The sequence below is a fragment of the Ranitomeya imitator genome, chromosome 2 (assembly GCF_032444005.1).
Source record: "Ranitomeya imitator isolate aRanImi1 chromosome 2, aRanImi1.pri, whole genome shotgun sequence".
Lineage (NCBI taxonomy): Eukaryota > Metazoa > Chordata > Amphibia > Anura > Dendrobatidae > Ranitomeya > Ranitomeya imitator.
The window spans coordinates 702,215,644-702,238,096 of NC_091283.1; the positions used below are offsets into that span (position 1 = coordinate 702,215,644).

Sequence of the window (22,453 nt, forward strand, 5' to 3'; positions counted from 1 at the left end):
ATATGTGTATATGTGTATATGTGTATATGTGTATATGTGTATATGTGTATATGTGTATATGTGTATATGTGTATATGTGTATATGTGTATATGTGTATATGTGTATATGTGTATATGTGTATATGTGTATATGTGTATATGTGTATATGTGTATATGTGTATATATATATAATTTTTTTTTTTTTTTTTTTTTTTTTTTTTTTTTTTTTTGTACAAACAGATTTTTGATCATTAATGGAGGGTTATTCAGACAGATATGCAGTAAATTTTTGTGACTTTAGACTGCAGCATGACAGTGTGCGGTAACATACTCACCCAGCCTGCCACAACAGAAAGGAATTGGGAGAACACTGATGCCAGTGACACATGACTGCTAGGGATGAGGGAGCCTGCACTATGAAGTTCAAGGTTCATACCGGACACCTAGTGTCCGGTACCACATCCCGAACACTGACTTTAAGCCGACAGTTCGGTTTACTGTTCGGATGCCCAATAAAGTTTGTTGGCTGCGTTTAATCAACAAACTTTTATGCTGTGGACACTTCCGGAGCCATACAGCCCTGTATTGGCATGACTGTGATTGATAAGCGCACCATGTGACCCAGCCGGTTTTAAATGGCATTTCATCAGGCAATGTGTGACGTGTCGTTTGCATGCTGTGCCTGAAGCGAAGCATAAATCTTCTGATCCTGAATACTACCTGCATTACGAGGAATCTGAATTCCAAGTACAGGTACACTGGTGTCTCACAGTACATTGTACCCAGCAACCACTACTTTTTCCAGGTGTGCCATGCCTACACAGAACATGCATGTTACGGACCACATCAAGTTTGTACTATGCAACGCCATCAGTAGCAAGGTCCAAATAACCACCTTTATGTGGAACAGTCGGCACAGCCAGGGACATTAAATTTCCTTAACAGCCCACTGGGTAAGTGTAGTGGTGGCTGGTACAGAGGAGTAAGGCATTCTAGTGCATGTCCTACCACCACCTAGGATTACTGGATATTTCTCTGTCCAGGTTGCCTCCGTCGCCTCCTCCGCTTCCTTCACTGCCCCCATCTGGTTACCGTAAGGGCTTGTGCACACGTTGCGGTTTTTGCTGCGGATCCGCAGCAGTTTTCCATGCGGTGTACAGTACAATGTTAACCTATGGAAAACAAAAACCGCAGTGCACATGATGCGGAAAAAACCGTGCGGAAACGCTGCGGGAAAAAAAAAAGTAGCATGTCACTTCTTTCTGCGGATTCCGCAGCGGTTTTCAACCTGCACCAATAGGAAAGTGCAGTTGAAAACCCGCAGAAGAAACCGCGTGAAAATCCACATTGAAAACCGCACTGATTTTGCACTGCGGATTTTCCAAATCCGCTGTGGAAAAATCCGCAGTGAAATCCGCATCGTGTGCACATAGCCTAAGACCTGCACCACAAACTTCAGCACAGTCATGGGAAAACAGCAGACTGTTCTGAAGCTCCTGTTTGAAGGATAAATCCCATAACGTGCAGGAGCTGTGGACTGGGATCTAACAGGAGACTGTTGAATGGTTGGTTGCCTATGAAATGTCAAAGCAGCTCTGGGCCTAGCCGGTATGCCGCACATGACTTGCCTGGCACATGTGCTGAATTTGGTGGTGCAGAGCTACCCAAAAACCTACCCGAATACCATATATACTCGAGTATAAGCTGACCCGAGTATAAGCTGACCCGAGTATAAGCCGACCCCCCCCCCCCCCCCCCCCCTTTAATTTTGCCACAAAACTGGGAAAACTTAACTGAGTATAAGCCTAGGGTGGAAAATGCAGCAGCTACCGGTAAATGTCAAAAGTAAAAATGGATACCAATAAAAGTAAAATTGAGACATCAGTAGGTTACGTGTTTTTGAATATCCATATTGAATCAGGAGCCCCATATAATGCTCCATAAAGTTTGATGGGCCCCATTAAATGCTCCATATTAAAATATGCCCCTTATAAGCCTGCAAAAAGGGTAATAAGGGCCCCATAAGATGCTCTATAGACACATTTGCCCAATATAATGCTGCACAAACGTTATGGCCCCATAAGATGATCCATACAGTCACTTGCCCCATATAATGCTGCACAAGCGTTATGGCCCCATATGATGCTCCATACAGTCACTGCCCCATATGCTGTGGCTGCGATAAAAAAAAAAAATCACATACTCACCTGTCGCTCAGGACCAGGGCACCGGCACTTTCACCTGCTCCTCGTTCGGGTGCGGCTCCGTCTAGCACTGACGTTCAGGAGAGGGCGCACACTGACCACGTCATCGCGCCCTCTGACCTGAGCGTCACAGCCAGAGGATGCTGATGACGGAGTCGCACCGGAATGAGGAGAGGTAAATATTGTGCAGCGCTGCGCTCCCCCTCCCCGTACACTTACCTGCTCCTGGTGCGGTGCAGTCCCTGCTTCTCCCGGCGCTGCATATTCTTCCTGTACTGAGCGGTCACCGTTACCGCTCATTACAGTAATGAATATGTGGCTCCACCCCTATGGGAGGTGGAGCCGCATATTCATTACTGTAATGAGCGGTACCATGTGACCGCTCAGTACAGGAAGAATATGCAGCGCTGGAAGAAGCAGGGACCGCACCAGCAGTAGATGATTATAATTAGATAGCCCCAGCTCCCCCTCTCCCGCCGACCCCTGGGTATGACTCGAGTATAAGCAGAGAGGGGGACTTTCAGCCCAAAAAAATGGGCTGAAAATCTCGGCTTATACTCTAGTGTATATACGGTATGTAATATCTGCTACTGAGTTTGTGCACTGTGAGCCCGCTTTCAGTTTTCTCACCTGTCTGTGCTGCAATGTCACATCTGCTTGCCTGCTCACCGCCTCATATGTGATGTACAAACAAGGTGAAACTCTACCTTTCATATGCTGGAGAGACAGCAGCAGGCAATAGTGGAGTTTCAGCTGCAGCATGCATGGCTGAGTCGCTCTGCGGAACACCACTTCACCACCAATGAGTGGGCCTCCATGTGGGACTTGTGCTGCTTTAAATACTCCACCAACCTGGCCTGTGCTGATGACTCCATCATCAGCATTACAATACTACTTGTAAGCCTGCTAGAAAAAACACTTCAGGCGATGACTGAAGAGGAGCAGGGCCTGTCGTCCACACCTGGCTCGGAAGGGGATTCTGTACCAATAGTCCACAACTGTCTGGCAAGGGTGCAGTTTTGGAGGGGGCAGGACAGTGCTCACAGCAGGTTGGCACTTAAAGCTGCTCATGGACATCACTGGAGCATGGCTGGGGGGATACAGAGGACCCAGAACATATACCTCCCACCGAGGATAGCTGGTTGTTGCCCTTGGGCAGCCATGTACTCATGAGCAATCGTGCTGTTGTGCTTGCGCAACAGCTGCAGAGTTGCCTGTATTATCAGTGCTGATTACTGGTTGGCCATGCTGCTTGAACCCTGCTACAAGAAAACATACCATCATTACTTTCGTCACTGGAGTGGGATCGCTAAACGAGTAAATACAAGTGCGTGCTGGTAGAGAAACTGATGGCGGGGGCTCAGTGGAAGAACAAGACGGAGGAGGAAACTGCGAACATGGCTGTCACACAGCCACCACCTCAGAAGGCAGGATTAGCATGGCGAGAATGTGGCAAAACTTTGAGCACGCCACAACATCCGGCTGATAGAGGCTGTGTTACAACTTGAGATGAGTGAATGTTTGTCTCTCTCCTTATTCGGCAAGCTATACGGGTTACCAAATAAGCTGCCGTGGGAACCCGGATATATGGATTGCTCCTGCTGATCAGCTGTCCAGCTCTGCAGCTGCATGTGTCGCTTTTGTTTTCAGTCACAACACATGCATTGCGAGCCTGTTTGTTGTGTTCTCCATGTATGTGTTGTGACTGTTGGACAGCCGTGACACATGCAGCTGCGGCATCGGACAGCTGATCAGCAGGAGCGATCCAGGTATTTGGGTTCCCTCTGTAGCTTATTCAGAAAGCGCAATGGCTTTCTGAATAAGGATGGAGCCAAACATATTCGCTTTTCTCTAGCTACAGGCTGGATGAAGAGTAAGTGTCCCCACATACTAACTGATGGGTCTTTCCCTATTTAATTTTTGGGTCTCCATATTGGATACATGGTCTGAGCTTGCCCTTTATGCCTTGGAGGTGCTGGCCTGCCCTGCATCTAGTGTGTACTGTCAGGTCATGTGTATAGCACGGCAGGGGGTTTGATCAGACAGGCGTGTCCTCTGTCCACAGCCAATGTGAGGGAAGCTAACATTCATTAAAATGAACCAAGTGTTTTCCATACTTGGTCGGATTAAACAACTATACCAGCTTCACCCAGCCAGTGTTCAACTTTAGTTGCCATGCATTGTATTTGGCTGCCTCCCAAATTTAAATAAATAAAATGTTGGCTGCTTCCACCTACACCGCTATGTCTCCCTCCAATGGATCTCCTAGTTCAAGATTAATATTTTGTCTGCTCTGCTTGGTGTAAGTACAGGATGCAGCTGGAGTGAGGGACAGTATTGAGTTAAGTTGTGCAGTTTTCCAAAAACTGTTCTGTGCATAAAAACACATTTTTCTACTCTTCTGCACCAATGTGCGTACAAAACTTTTACTACGCTACAATAGTGTATGTGGGAGTATTTTGCCTTAAAACCACTACAAAAAAAGTGAGGAAAGCATCAAATGTCAGACGTGGTGCTGCTGGTGGAGCGTGCCCATAGTGCAGCTCTTCCACAGTCAGTAACTTGATTTCCACCGCCCCCTAACTGACTTAATGTGATGTTTTTGTTTTGTTTTTTTTGTTTTTTTTTTTTGTGAGCTGTAGTCAGAAAATTAATCAAAGTAGGCCAAAGTAACGCAATGAATAACCATTGTTTGACTCTACCATCGGTGTATACATGTTACTGGAGCGAGCTGGAATTACTGTGGCTGCGGGCACCAGATTTTCCCTCCAACAAATCCCCGTTAAAGGATGTAAAGTACTCATTCCAGTTAAGAGCCTCTATATTGTCATTGATGGTTATTTTTCTTTCTACATCACCTGTTCAGAATTGGTTAATTTGCACGACTACTGCCTTTTTTTGGATGTGGTAGCCATTTTTCTGGCTCCCATTATGGAATCAAACCCTGATTCTCCATTACCAGTTGTCGCATGCAACGGAGCCCGTACAGCGTGAGGGGAAGTGAGGGTGGCTTCCTGTGCTAGCAGGTCCTCGAAAAACCACCCTTGCATGGGGAGGGTGAAGTGACTGGCCTTCAGAGGAGACCACGGCTGTCCTGCCTCGTCACCCACCACACCTAAGGTGATGTACAGGGTCGCTTGGGAGAGGGATGAGAGCCTATTTCAAGCTCAGACCTGCCTCCACCAAAGTTCTGGTTGCCATTGACTTCTATTGGGTACGGGATCACGATCGGATGCCGAACCTGAACATCCACGGATCCGCTCATTCCTAGTATGTAGATTGCAGTGATGTCATCAACCTCTTGCACACGGAAAACAGGACATTTGTTACTGTTCTCACAAAACTTAACTTTTTGATGACATTTCAGTTATTCAATACAAAAAGTGAAACTCGTATAGGAGTCATTACAAACAGTGATCTATTTCAAGTGTTTTATTTCTGTTAATGTTGATTATTATTGCTTACAGCCAATGAAAACCCTAAAGTCTTTATCTCAGTAAATAAGAATAATTAGCAAAAAAAACCTGCAAAGGCTTCCTAAGCATTTAAAAAGATCCCTTAATCTGTTTCAGTAGTTTCCACAATCATGGGGAAGACTGCTGACATGACAGATATCCAGAAGGCAGTCATTGGCACATTCCACAAGGAGGGTAAGCCACAAAAGGTCATTGCTTAAGAAGCTGGCTGTTCAGTGTTGTAAACAAGCATATTAATGGAGAGTTGAGTGGAAGGAAAGTGTGGTAGAAAAAGGTGTACAAGCAACCGGGATAACTGCAGCCTTGAAAGGATTAAGAAAAGGCCATTCAAACATTTTGAGGAGATTCACAAGGAGTGGACTGCTGCTGGAGTCAATGATTCAAGAGTCACCACACACAGACATCCAGGATATGGGCTAAGTGTCACATTCCTTGCATCAAGCCTCCCATGACCAATAGACAGAAGCGTCTTACCTGGGCCAAGGAGAAAAAGAACTGAACTGTTGCTCAGGTGGAAATCAAGGTCCCAGAGTGAGGATGAACGCTGGAGAGGTACACAATCCAAGCTACTTGAGGTATAGTGTGAAGTTTTCACAATCACTGTTGGTTTGGGGAGCCATGTCATCTGCTGGTGTAGGTCCACTGTGTCTTGTTTTGTGTGTTTTTTTTTTTTTTTTTTTTTTTTTTTTTTAACTTTTGTCATGCTTCAATAGTCCACATGGGAGACTAGAAGCTGCCGTAACCCAATTGGCTCTGCTACATACAGGCGATGATCAGTTCGCCTGTATGTAGTAGAAATGCTGACTTCCTATGAGTGCCGATCACTGGGAGGGGGGCGCTCCTAGCAATCCGGCAGTGACAACCATAGAGGTCTGCTGGAGACCTATAGTCTTATGCCAACCCATCGGCGACCCTCAGTCATGTGACAGGAGCGAGATTTCTGGTGCGCTTGCTGTGTTTAAATGCCGCTGTCAGTTTGACAGCGGCATTTAACTAGTTAACAGGCACGGGTGGATCGCGATTCCATCTGCGGCTGTTAGAGGCACATGTCAGATGTTTAAAACAGCTGACATGTGCCGGAAAAGATACGGGCATTGTGCCGGAGCCCACATCAAAGTGAGGGAGTCTGACATTCGCGTACTATTATGCCCGGTATCGGAAAGGGGTTAAAAATCACTTTTCAAGCTGGTGTTATAACTTTTTCTAATTTACTGAGATAATGACTTTTGGCTTTTCATTGGCTGTAAGCCATAATCATCAACATTAACAGAAATACACTTGAAATAGATCACTGTTTGTAATGACTTTGAGTTTCACTTTTTGTATTGAAGAACTGAAATATATTAACTTTTTGATATTCTAGTTAAGTGAGAAGTGCTTATAGCTCTCTATTCTAGCCAATTTGAAATGTGGAGAGGAGCCTGTAAATCCTCAAATAGAGTTGAGCAAAATAATTTGCAGACGCAGATCCAATGATCAAGTTAGAAGTCTGACCACTGGACCAAATCCCTATAAGAGTATCTGCACACGTTGCGGATTTTGCTGCGAATCCGCAGCGGATTGGCCTCTGCGGATTTGCAGCAGTTTTACTTGAGTTTACAGTACCATGTAAACCTATGGAAAACACACTCCTCAGTGCACATGCTGCGGGAAAAAAACGCACGGAAACGTAGCATTATTTGTTCCGCAGCATGTCCATTCTTTGTGCGTATTCCGCAGCGGTTTACACCTGCTCCATAATAGGAATCCGCAAAAAAATTGCAGTAAATCCACAGTGCGGTTTACCTGCAGATTTACCAAGATCAGTCTGGATAAATCAGCAACATGTGCATGTGGCCTGAGCCTTTCCTACCCCTTGGCGTTCCTGGTGGGTCTGGTGCAGTTGTCATGCGTGATTCACATTGTAGTTATGTCACAATGGGCCTTCTAATTAAAGTTGTGCTGGGGATGCCAGCAGGTTGGTGGTGGTTTGCAGAGGTGGCCACTGGCTACTAATGTGTCTGCTAGGCAAGGGTTCTGCAAATCCTTTATCACCACTACCTAATTCTCCTCCTTATGCCAGTCTCACACGTCCAGATGTTTCTGGTACCGGAAGAAACGGTCCCGGAGCTATGTGTCCGTGTGTGCACGTAGGCCATCTGTGTGCTGTCCATGTTTTGAAACAGTTTGTTTCAATTTTAACCCTATGACTTTAAAAAAGAACATGGACGGCATCCGTGTGCGGAAAGTGTTTACACGGACCCATTGACTTTAATGGGTCCGTGTGATCAGTTTGCTCCCACGAACAGACATGTCTCAATGTTTTACACAGTCCGTGAAAACACACTGAAATGTGCAGACACATTCATTTTAATGTGTCTACGCTTGTCAGTGTCTCTGGTACGTGAGGAAACTGTCACCGCACATACTGGAGCCACTGAGGTGTGAAACCGGCCTTACAAAGCTCCTTTTCTAAGGCAACGTTCCCACGATGAGCTTTCGGTGCCTTTGATGCGGTGTTCCTGCTGCATCAAAACATGCAGCGTCTTAGACCACATGCACACGTTGCGGAAAGCGGTGCGGATTTTTCCAGACTGATTTTGGTAAATCCACAGGTAAACCGCACTGTGGATTTACAGCAATTTTTTTGCAGATTCCACCTGCGGTTTTACACCTGCAGATTCCTATTATGGAGCAGGTGTAAATCGCTGCGGAATCCACACACAGAATTGACATGCTTCGGAATAAACAACGCTACGTTTCAGCGGGTTTTTTTTTTTTCCGCAGCATGTGCACTGTGGATTTTGTTTTCCATACGTTTACATGATACTGTAAACTCATGGAAAACTGCTGCGAATCTGCAGCGGCCAATCCACTGCAGATCGGCAGCAAAATCCGCAACGTGTGCACATACCCTTACAGTTCTAGCAAAGTGGATGGGATATATAGACCTCAGGCCCACTGTGCTTCTTTATAAGAGTATAAACTGACCTATGGTGCGTATTTCATATACGCAGTATGTCAACTTCTTTTGTGGGTACGCTGTTCTCTGTGTGGATTTTCCCCATAGACTTACATTAGATGTGGAAAATCTTAAGTGAGTTTACGTTGCAGACACTTTTTTATTATTTTTTTTTTTTTTTTTTTTATTTTAAACTCTGTTGTGTTCACACTACTGAATTTGGTCAAAACTTCTGAGTTGGCAGCCGGTCTGTTAGGGTAGATTGGCATGCAGCAGATATATTACTGTATTTTTGTATTCCTGTATTAAGTCCAATGCTATGGAAACGTGACGTTATCCTGCGGTTCCAGACCCATCAGATGGGATAAACACCTGTTATCTTTGTCCTCCCAAGGTTCCTCTGTAAGTAGCTCACTGCTGAGTGATTTAATACTGCCCTTATGCCCTGTCGCCATTATCTGTAATCTGCATACAGAGGATTGCTGGAATTATCCCCTCCTTCTCCAACCACACGACACACAAAGCCCATGAAATGAAAATATTCTGACCACCATGTACCTTGTGACATTGATCCTTACTAGTATACTCATTGCTCGGGTTTCCCCCCCCAACCCCCCCCCCCCGAACATTCTCTGGTGACCTCCTAGTATTTATTGTTGCTCGGAGTTAGTTTTCCCCTCAGTTGCATGATTTACGGCTTCCAGATACACTGAATACATGTTGGAATTCACTAACAAAAAGGCATTCCTCACATGTATTCAGCGTATCTGGAAGCTGCAAATTGTGCAACTGAGGCGATAAACTATATCTCCGAGCAATAACTAATACTCGAAGGTCACCCAAGCGTGCTCCGAAAAACCCGAGCAACGAGTATACTCGCTCATCACTAATCCTTCCTACATGAACCAAAATTCTACTTTTGTCACAAAATACACTACTCAAAAAAAAAAAAATAAAGGAAACACTAAAATCCCACATCCTAGATATCACTGCATGAAATATTCCAGTTGTAAATCCTTAATTCATTACATAGTGGAATGTGTTGAGAACAATAACGCCTAAAAATGATCAAGGTAAATCACAACTAATATCCCACGGAGGTCTGCAGTTTGATGCTCAAAATCAAAGTGGAAAATGAAGTTACTGGCTGATCCAACTTTAGTGGAAATGCCTCAATCCAAGGAAATGATGATCAGTAGAGTGTGTGTGTGTGTGTGTGTGGCCTCCACGTGCCTGTATGACCTCCCTACAACGCCTGTGCATGCTACTGATGAGGCGGCAGATGGTCTTCTGAGGGATCTCCTCCCAGACCTGGATTAAAGCATCCGCCAACTTTTGGACAGTCTGTGGTGTAACGTGACGTTGGTGGATGGTGCGAGACATGATGTCCCAGATGTGTTCAATCGGATTCAGGTCTGGTAAACAGGTGGCCAGTCCATAGCTTCAATGCCTTCATCTTGCAGGAACTGCTGACACACTCCAGCCACATAAGGTCTGGCATTGTCCTGCATTAGGAGGAACCCAGGGCCAACCGCACCAGCATATGGTCTCACAAGGGGTCTGAGGCTCTCCTCTCGGTACCTAATGGCAGACAGGCTACCTCTGGCGTGTACATGGAGGGCTGTGCTGCCCTCCAAAGAAATTCCACCCCACACCATTACTGACCCACTGCCAAACCGGTCATGCTGAAGGATGTTGCAGGCAGCAGATCCCTCTCCACGACGTCTCCAGACTGTCACGCCTATCACATGTTCTCAGTGTGAACCTGCTTTCATCTGTGAAGAGCAAAAGGGCGCCAGTAGTGAATTTGCCAATCCTGGTGTTCTGTGGCAAATGCCAAGTGTTGGGCTGTGAACACAACCCCCATCTGTGGACGTCAAGCGCTCAGACCATCCTCATGGAGTCGGTTTCTAACAGTTTGTGCAGACACATGAACATGTGTGGCCTGCTGAAGGTCATTTTGCAGGGATCTGGCAGTGCTCCTCCTGTCCCTCCTTGCACAAAGGCTGAGGTAGCGGTCCTGCTGCTGGGTTGTTGCCCTCCTACAGCCCCCTCCACGTCTCCTGGTGTACTGGCCTGTCTGCTGGTAGCGCCTCCAACCTCTGGACACTACGCTGACTCACAACAAACCTTCTTGCCATAGCTCGCATTGATGTGCCATCCTAGATGAGCTGCACTACCTGAGCCACTTGTGTGGGTTGTAGAGTCCGTCTCATGCTGCCACAAGTGTGAAAGCACAACTAACATTCAAAAGTGACCAAAACATCAGCCAGAAAGCATTGGCACTGAGATGTGGTCCCCACCTGCAGAATCACTCCTTTGAGTGTCTGGATAATTGCCAATTTCCATGTGTTGTCTATTCCATTTGCACAACAGCATGTGAAATTGTCAGTCAGTGTTGCTTCTTAAGTGGACAGTTTGATTTCACAGAAGCTTGATTTACTTGGAGTTATATTCTGTTTAAGTGTTCTTTTTTGTTTGTTTTTTTGTTTGTTTTTTTGAGCAGTGTATATATTGAATTGCACAAATATTTCTCATTTACTCCCTATTTTATTTACTTTCACACCTATAATAAAGATTTGTCTATAGATGCTATAGATCCATTTATGGATGCCATATAAAATAAAGCGGCAGCAGACGTGCTGTAACAATTTTTTTTTTTTTTTTTTCTTTTTACAATGGGCAAAGCTGGGAATATAGGCCGATCTGCTCGCTTTAGGTTAAGATGGTAGCGTGCTTTTACTCCAATACCCCCCCCCCTGCAAACATCACCACTGCAGCTAGTCACTGAGCTCCGTGCCTATACTGATGCACATGGCACCAGTCCGTGGCCTCCTACAGGGCAATCCATCGATCAGGCTCCTGCTCCACAAAGCTCCAGTTTAGCTGACTTGCCAGTGAAGATATGGCTGTAATATTACAGTGAAATGTGATTATTATAATTTGCTCTGAAACCATTATGCATTGTAGGTTGTCATTTTTACAAATCTTTTTGTTTCAGAGATGTGGGGCGTGCCAGAATCTGAGATTTATGCTATGGCAATGTGGTCGATCAGTGTTGGAGCTCTTGGAGCGGCAGTGATTGGGATTATTTTGGCCAACACAGACTACTTCCTTCCTACGACAGACAAGGCTACCTTGGAATATTTAGAAGACACAGATCTGAAGCCTATATCAGATGGTAAACGCAACTTACGGTACCAGTGGAATCTGAAATGCCATAGCTAGTGATGAGCAAATGTATTCGTTACTCGAGATATCTCGAGCATGCTCGGGGGTCCTTTAAGTATTTAATGCTTGGAGATTTAGTTTTCTTGCCGCAGCTGAATGATTTACATCGTTTTGCCAGCATAAGTACATGAGGGGGTTGCCTGGTTGCTAGGGAATCCCCACATGTACTTAGCCAGCATAACAGATGTAAATCATTCAGCTGCGGCAAGAAAACTAAATCTCCAAGCATTAAATACTTAAAGGAACCCCGAGCATGCTCGAGATATCTCGAGTAACGAGTATATTCGCTCATCACTAATCATAGCGCCATTTATTCCATGGTGCTTTACTTGTGGGGCGAGGGATACATAATAAAAAAGTACAATCTTAAATACAAGTCACGACTAGTACAGGAGGAGACAGGACCCTGCCCACTAAGGCTCACAATCTGCAAGGAATGGGTAAGGATGCAGTAGGTGAGGGTAGAGCTGGTTGTGTAGTGGCTTGGTGTCTATTGCAGGTTGTAGGCTTGTCGGAAGAGGTAGGTCTTCAGGTTCCTTTTGAAGGATTCCTCAGTGAGAGCCTGATATGTTGGGGTAGGGAGGATGCGCGGGTGAAATCTTGTATGCAATTGTGGGAAGACGAGATGACTGGAATAGAGAAGGAGATCTTATGAGGATCGGAGATTGCATGCTCGTAGGTACCGGGAGACGAGGTCACAGATGTATGGAGGAGACAGATTGTGGATGGCTTTGTATGTCATGGATAGGGTTCTGAACTGGAGTCTGTGGATAATGCGGAGCCAATGAAGGGATTGATAGAGGGGAAAGGCCAGGGAATAGCAGGGGGACATGTGGATTAGTCAGGCAGCAGAGTTTAGAATAGATTAGAGGGGTGCAAGAGTGTTGGAGGGGAGGACACAAAGTAGGTGATTGCAGTAGTTAAGGTGAGAGTTAATGAGTGCATGGACTAGGGTTTTTGCAGATTTTTGATTGAGAAAATTGTTTATTGCTCAGTCATTTTCTGTAGAAAACCTGTTACATTGAATTATTTGATATGCAGGCAGCATATTATAATATTATAGAACAGGGGGATCTGACTGAGTAGACTGCACCTCATTGATGGTCCTTGCAGTGACTACAGCGATGGTGTTCTGGTTTCATAGCTTGAAGATTCTTCCTGGACATACAACAAGGAGAAAAACCTAACAGGCAAGGCTTTTACTAACACCACAACAAAGTTGCTTTCTTTTGTGGGTATGTCTGTGTTTTGACGAGGCTTCTGAGCAGTTTGTGGGAGTGGTGGGGTTAGTTTGGTTTCTGAAGTTACATGTGATGGTTGCAGGGATTGCATTTGTAGGAATCCTTGTCTTTCTCATGATTTCATCTAATACATTGCTAATACTAAGTCTGTAATTTAGAAGGCCACTGTAGAATTCCTATCTACTATATAATTGTCTAAGGGTCATTTCCGTCTGTCACGGATATTCATTGGTCGCGGCCTCTGTCTGTCATGGAAATCCAGTCGCTGATTGGTCTCGCCAGCTGCCTGTCATGGCTGCCACAACCAATCAGCGACTGCCACAGTCCGATTAGTCCCTCCCTACTCCCCTGCAGTCAGTGCCTGGCGCCCGCTCCATTATCCCCGCAGTCACCGCTCACACAGGGTTAATGCCAGCGGTAACGGACTGAGTTATGCTGCGGGTAATGCACTCCGTTACCGTCGCTATTAACCCTGTGTGACCAAGTTTTTACTATTGATGCTGCCTAAGCAGCGTCAATAGTAAAAGGATCTAATGTTAAAAACAATTTAAAAAATCATTATATACTCCCCTTCCGCCGCCTTTCCCACTCCTCGCGACGCTCCGGTAACCGCTCCATGCAAGCGGCAGGTTCCGGTGGCAAGGATGATATGCAAGAAGGACCTGCCATGACGTCACGGTCATGTGACCGTGACGTCCTCACAGGTCCTGCGCTACCAACCTTGGGACCGAAAGCTGCCGCGTGCACCGCACACAGGCGACATGACTACAAGGGCTCCCTCGGAAGGTGAGTATATGTTTATTTTTTTTTTTTTTAACCTGTGACATACGTGGCTGGGCAATATACTATGTGGCTCTGTGCGGTATACTACGTCACTGGGCAATATACTACGTGGGCTGTGCAATATACTACGTGGACATGCATATTCTAGAATACCCGATGCGTTAGAATCGGGCCACCATCTAGTATACAACATATATCCAAGAGTGCAGAACTGACTGAACAATAAACTCTGATATAAGGCAATTATTGCAAATTATTTATATATAATTATTTTTTTTTTTTTTTTTTTTTACCCTACAGAATCAAGAACCCTCAAAGCAAAAGAACTGTGGGAGAGGAATGGGGCGGTGATCATGGCTGTGCGCAGGCCTGGCTGTTTTTTATGCAGAGAGGTAACTTGGCAAATAAACAATAAAAATCTGTAATCTGTCATATACCTGTCTAATTTGCTGAATATTCTACTTGAGGACTGCAATATTTTGTCAGATATTCTTGTAATGTTTTATGCATACAATTATGTAGGATCTGTCTTCTGTGTGGTTAACGTTAAGAATTATATACCATTTAAAATCTGAGCTTGAAAACCATCCATTACCCTGACATGCCCAACAATCAATAGAACGGTCTCCTGTTCCTACAAGTGGACTCTTCATTAGTAGTGGACCCTTGGTTTTATTCAACTGGTGGATAGATATTGGACCTCAGATTGTGTCCTATGCACAGGACCTGGTCACTGAAGTTGCACCACTATACGGGATACTTACTGAATGTATTTGTGATTGATTAACCCTTGGAGAGCACTCCCTATACAGTACTTATTTGCAACCTTGCATTTACTGCTACATACATAGACCCATTGAATTTTGCTTGAGTTTAGCATTTTGGGGCTGATGGATGGTATTCAGGCTCAGATTGTGAATGGTATACTCTCTACTCTAGACGACCTACAGGTGTCCGTTTGATCTACTGCTGCAGGTCACTGTAGTGAAGGTACCTGGTGAACATCAACCTTCAGTATTGATTACCTCACCTTTTGTCTTACAAGATGACATGCGTGCTGGTTGTTATCTGCGATCACTGATTTCTCTCATAATCCGCCCTCTTTGGTGTGTGGCCGTGTCAGGTGTAGCTCAGCCTTATGTACACTAACGAGGCGGCGCTGCAATATCCGACACAGCCCTTGGACAGGAGTGGTGTGATTTCTGAGAAAACCAAATGCAGAAAGCGTGTTTTTTTTTTTTTTTTTTTTCTAATTCTATTTAGCTCGCTCTTAGGTCGATTTCACATTTATACGGTGCATTCTGCTTGAATTAAAAAAAAATAAAAACAAATAATAAATACATTGTGCTAAGATGTAGGCAGATGTATCCATCAGCTAAAATGGGCAAAATGTAGTTTTAAAAAGTCACATTTGCAGCATACTGTGGGGTGTTTTTTGTTTTGTTTTTTTTTCTTGTCCCTTGCGCTTTTTTATTTAGATAAACATTGGGTTTTATAACATCCGTATTTGCAGACATAACCTGCATGACAGCATTCTATAATCAGCCATGCGGAGGATGTGACTGAAGATCATAAGCATTATTTCTTTCAATTCTTGTGGTGGTGTATGTCAGATTTCTTCACAAAGAGAAATGAGGCAATGGAATGGAGTTAATTCTTTAAAATCCTGGTGTGAAGTCTTAAACCTGCACTGCCTAACCAAAGCCTGTATGCGAAAAGGAAGCGTACGGTTCCTGTGTGTGTGGCATCCAAGTGACTTTAGAAAACCTATCACCATTCTCTATTGTAGGAGGCCTCAGAGATATCTCAACTCAAGCCTGAGCTTGACCAGTTAGGAGTCCCCCTTTATGGTGTGGTGAAGGAGAAGATTGGAACAGAGATCGACCAATTCCAACCCTACTTTAAAGGGGATCTTTTTCTTGATGTAAAGGTACTGAGATCTTATTTTTAAAATTATTTTACTTAAGGAGGTAACAAATGATTTAAAAAAATAAATAAATAAAAAAAACAGGCAGTTTCTTTCCCACCACAAGCCCATCTTCCTCATTCAGGTAAAGTGGATATAAGTCAACACGCCACTGTTTCAATGCCAGATTTGTCATGGGGGAGGCGGGAATTCTCACCAAGAATAATTTCAGAACTTTTCCACTTTTACTATAATTGACAATGTGTACAAATCTATTGAGACTCAAAATCTTTTCAGGTGGAAAAAGAAAGATTAAGATGGTAGGTGCATAAATATTCACACCCTTAAGCCACATTCGCCATTTTTAAGCCAAAACCAGGAGCGCGTGAAAAATACAGAAGTGGTGACATGTTGGGAATATACTTACCACTGTGTGCTCCACGCCTCCTAATTTTGGCCTACAAATACTGATGTAAAATACTGAAAATTGCCTTTGGCCAGAGTCACATTATTGTACAACACGGCCAAGTGCTGTGCGATAAAACCTTGCATAACACGCGGCCCAGTGTTACTCTATGGGGCAGCTCAGATCTACTACTTTTTTTTCCCCTCATGCCAGTTCGGCATGCGGTAACAATCACCGCATGCTGCAATTGGCAGTGAGACTCGGCTTACTTGCATTCATATGTCTATGGGTGCAAGTGAAACATCGAATTGCACTCTGATATCACCTGAGTTCAGCGCGATATATACCGGCAGCAGAGGAGATGGAGAAATTAATTTCTCCGCCTCTGCAGCTGTGTTCCGATCCAGTCAAGCTAGAGGATCGGAGCACTGACACTCTGCTCACGCTCGCAGCAGAGCAGGAGCCAAGGGTCATTAGCATATCTCCTCTGGTGCCATATGCTGGTGTGACTTCAGCCTTAGGCCAGTCTCGCACGTCCAGATAATTCCGGTACCGGAGTTATCCGTGTCCGTGAGCTCACGTAGGCCATCCGTGTGGCACACGTGTGCCGACTGGGTACCACACGGAGCGTGCAGGAGACAGCGCTAGAGATAAGCGCTGTCCCCTGCATCTGGTGCTGAAGCCGCCATTCATATCTTCTCTCCAGCAGCGTTCGCTGGCGAGAAGATATGAAAAATATTTTTTGGGGGGGTTTTTTCGTGTTTAAAATAAAGATCCCTGTCCCCACCCCCTGTGCGCCCGGCCGCTGTTAATAAAATACTCACCCGGCTCCCTCGCAGAGTCCTGTCCTCGCCGCACCTTCTCCTGTATGAGCGGTCACATGGTGCCGTCCATTACAGTGATGAATATGCGGCTCCGCCCCATGGGAGGTGGAGCCGCATATTCATGACTGTAATCGGCGGCCCCACGTGACCGCTCATACAGGAGAAGGTGCGGCGAGGACAGGACTCCGCGAGGGAGCCGGGTGAGTATTTTATTAACAGCGGGCGGGCGCACAGGGGGTGGGAGGGGGTTGGGGACAGGGATCTTTATTTAAACACGAAACCCTCCCCCCCCCAACCCCCCCCCCCCCAAAAAAAAAAAGATTTTTCATATCTTCTCGCCAGCGAACACTGCTGGAGAGAAGATATCAATGGCAGCTTCAGCACCATGTGGGGGGACAGCGCTTACTGTAGCGCTGTCCTGCATGGCACACGGACAGCGTCCGTGTGCGGTACGTGTTTTACACGGACCCACGGACTTTAATGGGTCCGTGTAATACGTGCGCTCCCACGAACACTGACATGTCTCCATGTTTTGCACACGGACACACGGTCCGCAAAAAATCAATGACATCTGCACAGACGCATTGATTTCAATGTCTACGTGTCAGTGGCTCCGGTACGTGAGGAAACTGTCACCTCACGTACTGGAGCCACTGACGTGTGAAACCGGCCTTAAGCGAATTCTTTGTTATAGTAGCCTTTGATTTAATGACCGCATATGGCCTTCTTGGGTAGGCGTTTACCATGGCACATCTAGTATTTGAAATTTGTACCAACTCTTGGACTCGCTACTTCAAGGAAATAGGTCATCTACAGATTTTCAATTGGTTTGAGGTCTTTGCTATGGCTGGGTAATGGCAAGATATTAACCTTCTGGGAAAGCCATTTTTGTTTTTGGGGGGATGCTTAGGGTTGTAGTTATGCCGGAAGGTGAAATTCATTTTTAGCAGAGATATATTTGAACTGTTAAGAATTCCCTTCATCTTGACTAAAGCACCAATTCCAGCTGCTAAAACCAAGAAGAAGAAAAAAAAAAAAAAAACCAAAGCAAAATGCTGCTTCCACCATGCTTCACTGTGGGTATGGTGCTCTTCTGGTGATGTGCTGTACTAAGCAGACTTGGTCTCCTCAGCTTCAACTACTATTACTATAGTACATGGTCTACCAAATATACACTGCTACTTAATACTAAAATTAATTGCTAATCATTTATGGCACAGCTTGGTAGATGGGAACAAAACTTTCTGTAAAGGTACAGCACCTCTATCCACTTTTGTTCATTCTTCAGAAACGCTTTTATGGACCTCAGAAAAGGAAAATGATGTTGCTGGGATTTATACGGTTGGGAGTATGGCAGAATTTCCGTAGAGCCTGGAAAGCTGGCTTTGAGGGTAACCTGGAAGGGGAAGGCCTTATTCTTGGTGGAGTGTTTGTGGTTGGCTCTGGGAAACAGGTAATGTGAATTTCTTCTTACAATGGTTCATTTACATGTGTGTTGCTCACTTCCTGATGACTTATGTGTCTCCTCTCAAATTTACATCACTGATCTGGCCAATAAAATGGCAAATGTGCAGTCCTACTAATCATGGAGGCCCCTCCAGACCTTTCCTGCTGCTTATCAATCACTCCTAATTAGTAATTCATGGAAGGGGTCTTTCCATTTGGCATGAGACCTGGCTGTTTCCAGAACCCTCAAAGATCTAGTTGAAAAGAACCACTCCATTGAGCAACAAGGGCTTATCTGACTTTAGCCTGTATTCACTATGACTTGTAGTTAGTCAGCAAATCCATATTTTCCTAATAAGGTATATCCCATTTATTTATTTTTAACGGTCTGATACCTGAGAACATGGTCAAGAATTGACATTCGTAAGGACATTTACTCTGTTTTCAGTTTCTCCATACATATTCCATAACCTGTGATGTAATTTAATAAATTACTTGTAGGTAGTGAAACTATAAAACATTAATATTTAAATTATTAACTCTTATAAAAACAAGAATATTGCCTCAGTGCAACAGATAAAAATGTCTGATCTAGTTACACACATTCCAGTGGACTTATACATTTTCTGCTTACTCAAGGTTTGTTATTTCATATAGAGATGAAAAATGAATGGTGCAATTGTGCTGCTTATTAAATTGAAAGTGATTTATTCCATTCTTGGTCTCCAAAACTAATGTAAGGGTATGTGCACACGTTGCAGATTTGCATGCAGAATTATCTGCACCTCTTGGCAGAAAAGGCAGTTAAATATGCGCACGTTTTTGGTGCGTATTTCATGCGTTTTCTTTTCATGCAGATTTGCCTGCGTTTTTCTAACCTAAATATCTATTTAAAAAAATAAATAAATAAAATTGTGACGTCATTTCTCTGTCCAACCTTATTTTACATATTCCTATTCCATGGAAGAATAGTGTTGACACACACATGGACTGTAGATAGACGGATATAGATGGTAGGTAGATGGAAAAACTGGTACATAAAGACACACACTCTGCACACAATCTTTAGTTTAAAAAAAAAAAAAAAAAAATGGAATCCCGCACAGCTCTCTGCACCAGAGTGGGAACTCCGGGGGCCAATATTTCTAGCCTGGGAAGGGGTTAATACCCATGGAGCTTCCCAGGCTATGAATATCACCCTGTATATTTAGCCTTTACTGGCTATTAAAATAGGGGGACCCCCCAAAAAAACTGACATGGGGTCCCCCTATAATTTATAGCTAGAAAGGCTACACAAACAGCTGCGGGCTGATATTCATAGCCTAGAGAGGGGTGTCTAATGGTGTCACTGTAGCAGGCACAGCCGGATGGAAGTCAATGGGTGTAAAAACGCTGCAGATCGGTAAAAAGAAAGCTCCATTTCCCGTAGATTAACATTGGCTGTGCACTACACTGCGGATTTGGTGCAAATCCGTGCTGCCAAAAAAGCTGCTGATCCGCATGTAAATCTGCAACGTGTGCACATAGCTAAGCCTGGATGTAAATGATGGCATCTGAAGCCGAGCAGACCCATTAGATAGTTACCAGGTGGCACTAGAGTTCTAGTCCTCTTCCTCTCTGAAGAGACAGTTAGCATATTTACCAGAGGAGCATTGCAGCTTTAAGTCTCCTCACCTTGACATGATAAGCATGTCGCTCTCCACAAGGAGAAATTATACTTCTTGGATCATAGCTACCAGGCAAACACTCATTTGACTAATCGCTACCTCTCATAAACCTTCCACACAAATTCAGGCTCTGCTGAGCATTCATGTGTTCTAACAGGAAAGGGGAAAGTAAGGATAGGGCCACATGACTACTTTGCTGAGGGTACTGCGACAAACGGCAAGCAAGTCAGAAAAAACCATCTGCTGTGTTTGGATGACTTGTGTGTCGGGTCGCAATGTGATTCCATTCACTTGTACTGCACTGCGATGCAGCAAAGTGGCCAATGTTGCCGTGTACGTAGCCTCAGCCCAAATTGCTACTAGACATCTGAAAATGCAAGGATAGGTCATATAAAATCTAACTGCCCAATCTTTCTCCTGTTACATCTTCTGTAAGGGGAGACTCAGACGCATTAAACACTAGTCAATTGGTTGACTGGTCCTGTTCAATTAAGCGAGTTCAGCTGATACTATGTATGGCCAGCTTCTGTGATGGTGCAAATGTGCTACCAGGGTCTGAGAAGAAAAGGATGGGACATATTAACATCTAGCTGCCTGAACGCTGTCTACCTCCACATGCACCATCAGAGAAGAGATGGGAGGTCCCAAACATTAATTAGATGGTCAGTCCATCTCTCAGATATTGCAGTGTTCCAAATGTATAAACCGCTGACAAAAATTAAGATACCACTGCAAAATACTCAGTTTGTGGTTTTTTTTTTTTTTCTCTTTTATAGGTACATTTTTGAGTAAAATGTAAATTGTTCTTTTCGTCTATAATGACCTGACAACATGTCTCTGAATTTCCAAGCAATAAATTTTGTATGTATTTTCTGAAAATGAGAAATGGTCAAAATAACAAAAAATGCATTGCTTGCAGACATCAAATAATGCAAAAAAAAGTTCATAATTTAGAAACAACAATACTTATGTTTTAACTCCGGAAGAGTTCAGAAATCAATATTTTGTGGAATAACTGATTTAGGTCTGCAAGCAATGCATTTTTTTTTTTTTTTTGAACATTTCTCATTTTCAGAAAATACAAAATGTATTGCTTGGAACTTCGGAGACATGTTGTCAGTAGTTTATAGAATAAAAGAACCATTAACATTTTACTCAAAAATATACCTAGAAAGAGAAAAATCAGACAAACTGAACTTTCGCAGTGGTCTTTTAATTCTCTCAATTTTTGCCAGAGCTGTATTATTTTTTTATTTTATTTTTTTCACACTTGATGTTTTTTGCAGAGTTACTTTTTTTTTATGCAAATTTTCAGCTGTTTTACAGTACCAGCAAAGTTTGTGAAATCTCATGCACACAGCTTATTTTTTTTTTATCAGGATTTTGGGCTTTGAATTTATTTTTTATCTTGCACAGTGGGTCATTTCACGTATTTCAGCATTTTTTTTTTTTTTTTTTAATCTTTCTTCATTATTCACCCATTAAAATGAGTGGGTGGTAAAACAAACACAAGGAAAGGGAATCGTGTTTTTGCTGATTCCCCCAACACTAAATTTAATCAGCATGCACAAGAGGCAGATCTAGCATGCCAAAACCGCAGAGAAAAAAAACGCAGCTTCTTTCCAGCTAAAAGATCAGGTTTTTCTGCAGGGGGGGAAAAAAGCCTAGTATGAACTTACCCTTAATGTGTGATCAGCTTTAGGGTGCAGATGCCACTGCCTTGCTTTTATAACTCTTTGCATTTCACAATTTCCAGGGAATTCTCCTTGAACATCGTGAGAAGGAATTTGGAGATAAAGCAAATCTGACAGCTGTCCTTGAAGCTGCTAAGAAGATAAACACGGAAGTTCATTAACACGTTGGATAGATTTCCTCATTTAGCTGCAAATTCCAATTACCATGAGATTCTATTGATGGCGCTAATTTTCAGCTGTGGAATGCAACTTATTTATTAAACTGATAATGGAAGTGATGTTGTGTTTTATTCACAAATGTACATGAGACCTTTTCAAGAGAATTATCGACACTTGTTTTGCTCATGGCTTCAATAAAATATTCTCTTTAACAATGTTAGATCCCACACAAGACACCAAAACAGTTGGCTTCCTGTTCTTGACTGGGGAATCTTTTGTCTGAATGTGTCGGCGATACCCAAAGAAAAGTTTTTGTTAGGTTTTTTTTTTTTGTTTTGTTTTTTCCCGGGCCCAGCCATTCGGTTTGGCCAACGGCCCTTTCCATGCATAGGCCAGTGCAGGGGTCCTTTTTGAAGTGCTGCACGTGACCAGGGTGGCTTGGTGGTCGTGCAGGCACGAATAGTGGTTCCATTCTCTGTAGTTGGCTGGCTGTGC

General features: G+C 43.9%; 1 protein-coding gene across 3 annotated transcripts in view; it reads left to right on the forward strand.

Annotated features, from left to right (window-relative positions):
- Positions 1–22,073, forward strand: part of PRXL2A (peroxiredoxin like 2A) — a 37,762-nt gene extending 15,689 nt beyond the window's left edge. For all 3 annotated transcript variants that reach the window (XM_069753120.1, XM_069753119.1, XM_069753121.1), the window contains exons 2-6: positions 11,603–11,782; positions 14,157–14,248; positions 15,646–15,786; positions 18,281–18,445; positions 21,862–22,073. In XM_069753120.1, the coding sequence (XP_069609221.1) occupies positions 11,605–11,782; positions 14,157–14,248; positions 15,646–15,786; positions 18,281–18,445; positions 21,862–21,960 (675 nt within the window). In that variant the 5' untranslated portion in view covers positions 11,603–11,604 and the 3' untranslated portion in view covers positions 21,961–22,073. The remainder of the gene's footprint in view (positions 1–11,602; positions 11,783–14,156; positions 14,249–15,645; positions 15,787–18,280; positions 18,446–21,861) is intronic.
- Positions 22,074–22,453: the final 380 nt, after the last annotated feature.